This window comes from Neodiprion lecontei, chromosome 6, assembly GCF_021901455.1.
Source record: "Neodiprion lecontei isolate iyNeoLeco1 chromosome 6, iyNeoLeco1.1, whole genome shotgun sequence".
NCBI lineage: Eukaryota > Metazoa > Arthropoda > Insecta > Hymenoptera > Diprionidae > Neodiprion > Neodiprion lecontei.
The window spans coordinates 19,274,747-19,281,233 of NC_060265.1; the positions used below are offsets into that span (position 1 = coordinate 19,274,747).

At 40.8% G+C, this 6,487-nt stretch overlaps 1 protein-coding gene across 1 annotated transcript; it reads left to right on the forward strand.

The window, feature by feature from the left end:
- Positions 1-864: 864 nt before the first annotated feature.
- Positions 865-2,562, forward strand: LOC124295174 (piggyBac transposable element-derived protein 4-like). The gene has a single exon (XM_046744063.1). It carries the CDS (start codon positions 865-867, stop codon positions 2,560-2,562), a length of 1,698 nt encoding a protein of 565 aa, XP_046600019.1.
- Positions 2,563-6,487: the final 3,925 nt, after the last annotated feature.

Below are 6,487 nucleotides of genomic sequence, written 5' to 3' on the forward strand. Positions count from 1 at the left end.
TACGACACTCGGTACCGCCTATATCCGAGCGGTATATGCAACGGGTTAACATTAATGAACGGGCTGCGAGACACATACGTATTCGAGAGTAAAATCAACGACGCGTACAAACCGTTCCATGAGCGAATGTTAACAGGACGTTGAATTACACTCTAGTATACATATGCGACCGAAAGCTCCGAGTTCGATGCAAAGTTCGGAGAGCGTTGGGTGCGAACCACGTTGCTACGTACAACGCGTTCTCCCCCGGCGACTAAAGCTCCAGCTCTACACCTGGATTCGGTGAACCTGTGCAGCCTCGATCGCGACGAGCTTTAACCCTTTGAGTGCCGGGAGCCGATATATCGGCTCCTGCTACACTCGCGAGAAGTGCCAGAGCCGATATATCGGCCCGCGCCTCGTAGCGCTTTACTATTCGCATTGCGGGAGAACTCTATCTCAAAATAAATTTGTAATACGTTATAAATGATCTAATTTCACTATGAGAGAATTAAGAAAAATAGTTTTTCGTTTTAACTCTTTGTGGACGAAGACCTTTTTCTATCGCTTGGAGGTACCGAAGTCTAACATAAATACCGATGGTCGCCACTCAGGTGATATTCGATCTGCGGCGTAAATCGCTGTGGATTTGGACCCTTATCGGTACTTGTCGACAGTGTTTTGTATAACAAAATAGCATCGCATTCCCGCAGCGAAACGTAGGATCAGTTAGTTTCTCCACGATCGTTGATGTGAACAGTATATTTCGTCCCATTTACAGTTTGAAAGCGTGTTTTGTGTTATTACCGTTGTTTTTCGCTTGTGTCAAACATTGTTGCTTTTGAGGAAAATTTTACCATCAACCGTTTTATAAAAAAACCCGTCATGGATGACGCGGAAATAGTCCGAATGGTTGACCAGTTGAATCTAGCACATAGTGACGAGGAAGAAATCGTGGCACCAAGAAGTCGGCATCCACGTAAGATCTACAGTGATAGTGAAGCGAGCGATGATAGCGAATCAGAATTAGAGGGAAACGATACCGAGGAAGAGCTGAGAGATTTCCGTGAAGTTACCGTGGCCAACGACAGCGAATATAATCCTCGCCCACAATTTATGGAGATTGCTGGGCCTAAACATATGCCAGCAAGAAATTCCATGCCGAGAGCGTATTTTGATCTTTTTTTTACGGAAGAATTTTTGAGCTTATTGAGAAATGAGACGAATCGATATGCCAGGCAGTTCCTCAATAGAATCAATGTTCCCTCAGGATCCAGAACAACAGAGTGGAAGGCAACCACAGTTTCGGAAGTAAGGGCTTTTATTGCTGTGCTCTTGGAAATGGGTATAACACGTAGACCGACACTTTTCAGTTATTGGTCAACAAACCACAGACAAATCCCATGGTTTGGCCAAATGTTCAGTCGCAACAGATTTCAATTAGTTTGTAGGTTTTTCCACGTAGTAGACAATGAAAAATTACCAGCACGTGATAATCCAGAATATGACCCTACAGCGAAATTTCAACCAGTCGTTATCCATGCAAACAATAAGTTCAAATTTCATTATTCGCCTAACCAACATCTGAGTATTGACGAATCATTAGTCGGCTCGAAGTGTAGAACGTCGTTGATTCAATATCTGCCAAATAAAAAGCATCACAGGTGGGGTATCAAGTTTTGGATGTTGACTGATGCAGTTACCCATTACTGCTTATCGTTCTTCTGCTATAGAGGAGCTAGGGATCAAACCGATAAAGAAGAAATAAAGAAGAATGGTCTTGGCCACGTCGTGATTCATAAATTATTGAATATGGGCAATTATTTTATGAAAGGCTATCACGTGGTAGCAGACAACTTTTTTACAAGCATTCCCTTAGCAAGAGCACTGTTTGAAAAAGGGACATATCTGACTGGCACAATCCGCAGCAACAGGAAATATATTCCATCATTTATGAAGACTAAATTGCAAGAGGGCGCATCTAAGTACGCCCGAAATAATGAAGTCTTACTATTAGCGTACCGGGAAAAAAAGTCGCAGAAGAAAAATGTTTTACTGATGTCCACATTTGAGAAGGCTCAGAACAAAACGACTACAATCAGGAAAAGGAATGCACAAATACAGGTCGAAAAACCAGCAATCGTAGCTGAATATAACAAACACATGGGAGGCGTAGACACGTCAGACATGATGCTATATTCATACTTAGATGAAAGAAGAGCCATCAAATATTGGAAAAAAGTAGTTTTCTCCATTTTCTCCCGAATGGTGTTGAATGCCTACATATTATATCGGCACAATACAGACGGCAAAACCAAAACAAGACTGGAATTCATTACTGATGTTATCCAGTCGATAACCACTGAATGGTTGGCACTAAAGAGGATAGCACACGACACACCATTAGCGGAAACTTCAACAAATGTGCCCCGCATAGGTGTACGGAAACTGCCTGAAAAACTGGAAAGGGTTTGCGTGGTGTGCAGCAGAAAGGATGGTGGCCCAAAGAGAAAATCACGCACAGTTTGCAATAAGTGCAACAAAGGATTGCATGGAGTGTGCATTAGTAGCCACGAATGCTAAATAAATTATTTGTGTGAGTTGCAATAACAAAATTTTACACATTTGCAATATATATATAAATATTTATGACAACATAATTTTGTTTCAGCAATGTTATATTACCGATAACAATTACATATTTCGAAAGAGATAATCCGCCTGGCGCCTACCGTGTACCTTCAAGTTATGTTTTATTTTTGTTATGTAATATTGTTTATCTTGTTACAAAATATATTGGAAATACAAAGTATATGCTTCATTATAATTGACCCATATAAAATTGTGGGGAAAAGATGGCTGTTTGTATGTGCAAACACGTTTTGTACGAGAGAACTCAACTTTTACTTCATTTATAAACATATATACCTTTGTTTTTTCTATAATTCTCAAATGAGTACAAAAAAACTAGTGTCATTGTTTCGTTCTGTATTTCATCTATAATACGCAGCTTTTTGAATCATGTAAATATCGTTTCTCGTTTGGTTTTTATAAGCATTTTCCCGAACCCTTGTAAAACTGTGAAATTCGGCCGGTTTTTCTCGCATAGGCACCTCCATTTCGCCCGGCACTAAAAGGGTTAATTGACTGCCGTGTTCATTAAGGAGTAAAATTTCAATATATGCGGTCTGTTTGTAGCCGTCATCACTGGTTCTATGGGATATAACAACGTTCTGCGAAAGGTGTTTGACGATCATTTGCTCGGACGAATCGTCACCTGGCATATAATACCTCCTTGTCAATCTCGCAACAACGATTGAACCGTTTTAGCATTGATATTCCCACTTTTATCCAATTTATTGGATGATCGATAACGTCAGAAAGTAAATGATCCAATGATCAATAGAGTTAATCAAAGTGGGGATATTCCCAACTCTCGTACGTTCTAGAAAAGGGTTTGTGTCTTGGCTGAGTGACGGTAGTTTTCAGTTGATATAAGAATCTGTAACTAGAACTGGCTGTGTATACTTACTTCAATACGATGAATTAAGTAAATATTCATCCTGTGTAAGTTTACGATGCAAGTAATTAATATAAATATATCACACTTGCTGAAGTGATTTCGATACGTTGACCTTTCCACATAATTTGATCATGCTATATTATGAAATAGATTTTCACAACTCTGAAAATTCAAGAAATCAATAATAGTGATTACTCTACAGTGTAATGAACGGTGAAAAAAATTGATGAACCGAAGATACAGCTCGGCGAAAAAGAAGCAGAAAGGGCAATGCTGTCCCTCTTGGCTAACCGCTGAATGTAATCCTGAGACCATTTAGTTAATTGTCTCTTTGTCTGGGCTGGAGGGGTGAAATTGGAAATGAAAGAGAAAAGAGGGTAAAAGAAAGGAAGGAAGGAAGGAAGGAAGGAAGGAAGGAAACACTAGAAGCTTCGCCGTCTTGCGAATAGATGCAGCAGGTACATCTACACGCCTTGGGGTATACGTATATCAAAGAAAAAGTTCCGGATGTATTTCCAATCGTTCTTTAATGGGGATACAAGAGGGTCTTTCCGTAGCCGTCCGACATTTTCGCGGGATTTTCTATCTTCAAGGGGATTTGCATAGCTGCCGTAGGCGCCGGGCGGCGCGACGTCGTGCCGTTCGCGGTTGGCTAAACTCACCAACAAATTTACATGTTGAACAACAACTGCAGAAAAAGGTCGTATCCGTCCCCGCATCCTTAATCTCTTGCAGAAAGTCCCCCCAGAGCAGCTCGCGTGTCGCGAAGTATTTTCATCCCGGTTCAACTCTTCGCCGACATCTGTTACCCTGCTGCAGATATTCCCTCGTTGCTACCCCTGACATGTGTGGCGGCAGGCTATTTTCCACCCGAAACCGACCATTAAATATGTAATATGTACTGACCTCTTTCGACATTTTTCACGCTTTTATCGCTACGAAAGAATAAACAAAAATCGGATATCGTTTGTATATTTATATCTTTGCACCTGGTTCTGGTTTTTTTTTTTGTTTTTTTTTTACACACGTGTCTCTCGTAGATTTATTCATTTATTCATCATTTTCAACGAGAAATGTATAAATCTCGTTGTGTTGTGGTGCAGGCATCTCAATGAAATTGTTGATATTAAAGGTCTCCGTTATACTTTTCCATATGCAAAAGTTTGAACGAAATAATGCAAATAAAAGGTTCTATTCTAATTCTTGAAAACTTATAATATCAAATAGACTTGGGTTATGTTGCGTGAATCTTGCAGAACTTTCACGAGAATTGAAATAACTGCAAGTTTTGATGCAATTGAATAATTTTCAAACGAGTTTTTGAGGATAAGTAACGAAATTGCTAAGCATTGTTCACGTTATCTTGGTGCTTCAAAATTTGTCAATTTAAATAATATTCAAGAGGTGTGTGAATTCAGTCTAAAATTACGAAAGTTCGGGATTTTTTTAAACAATATAATACCCGTCCATTTTTTATCTCCAATTTTCTCAAACTCAATATCAGTTTCGTCCGAATCACTTACAATGTCACAAAATCTCCAGAATAAAAATACAGTATTTTATCCTTGAAAACGGTATAATTATTTCAACTCCGCACTTTCGTCGAATAATCAATTCGATTTCCCTTGAGGGTGAAAAAATCCCGCGAGCATTATGGCTAGTAAATATTTCGCCGTCGCAAACAACTCGCAACAGCGTAATCATTCCGTAGCTTTGTACCGTCGATACAATACCGCATTTCTCACCCCTTGCAGATCGACGCGACACTTCCACGGGTCAGTGGCCATCGATAATCCCTGATGAGGTCACGGGTGGAAAATTTCTCCCTGCCAGACGGTAGGCTAAACTGCGGGGATAAAAAGGTTTCGGGCGCTAAGAGCTAAGGGCGTGTAAAGATGGCGCGGTGGTTGGATAAGGGTGAAAAAGTTTCTTAAGCTATGAATTTAAGGGAAAGGCAGCAGCGAGCCACGGGAAATATCTCGCTGTTAACAGAACAGAAAGGGATGACCAGGGTGAGCGTAACTTCGTAACGGCACCCCGTAAACTAGATTTTCCCAGTCCTAATTTTTTCCTAGTCTCTTTTTCAGTTGCGCCGAGGTTCCTTCTGCTCGATTTATCTCGGAAACAACGGGAGGAACTATTTTTTCCAAAATAGCCCGAGGAGAGAAAATCACCGTCTCGATCGTCGCGATGTTTTGCTTTTTTTGCTTTCCCTCCTCTCTCTTCCCAACGAAATCGGTTCGTTTCGCGGAATCTCGGCTCGTCAACGTCTCGCTTAGGATCCCCTTTCGGATCAGTCGACGAACACAGTCCTTGACCCCGACCGGCGTCGCGACGCCTCGCGAAATCACATCGATGCGCCTCTGATATCGACTGACATACCGGAACACCCGCCATATTCGATACCCACCGAACCTCAAGGCCTTCCGAGTTGAGGACCCTCGAGTCTCGTTTTCAAGTGTCGAGGCACGCGGTTGCTTTCATTGCAATAATAATTGTCATCGGATCGGACGCGCGATGAGCTGTAACGTTTCGATGTATAGAACCAGCTTCCGCCTATCTGCCCTCTTAGAATATTCGACATTCCAATGGAACACTCGAGTTATACCATATACATTACAATGTGGTCTGTTGGAAATTTGTAAAAAAATGTCAAACAACACGAAATTTGGTAATTCGAGTGAAATCGTTTTGCGAGCCACTTCAAATGTCATGATACGGCGTAAGATTGTTGGAAAATACCAAAAATTTCTCGGTGATCCTGCAATTGCGTAAATCTTTGTTCTGCCCCTCAAGATTCGAAAGCTGGGCCACACCGAAACTTATGAGTTATACCTATGCCCAAGTTCTTCAGTTGAATCTATCAAATATGACAAAAGACACATTTTGTTGATCAAATTGAATTTGGTTTTACTCATTCACTCAAATTTTATTGTTGTCGCAATAAATGAAACTTCTTTGACTCAAGAAAACATTTCTTTCACC

Excerpts from the sequence above, each read along its gene's own strand:
- LOC124295174 (XM_046744063.1), top strand. The coding sequence starts at position 865 with ATGGATGACGCGGAAATAGTCCGAATGGTTGACCAGTTGAATCTAGCA.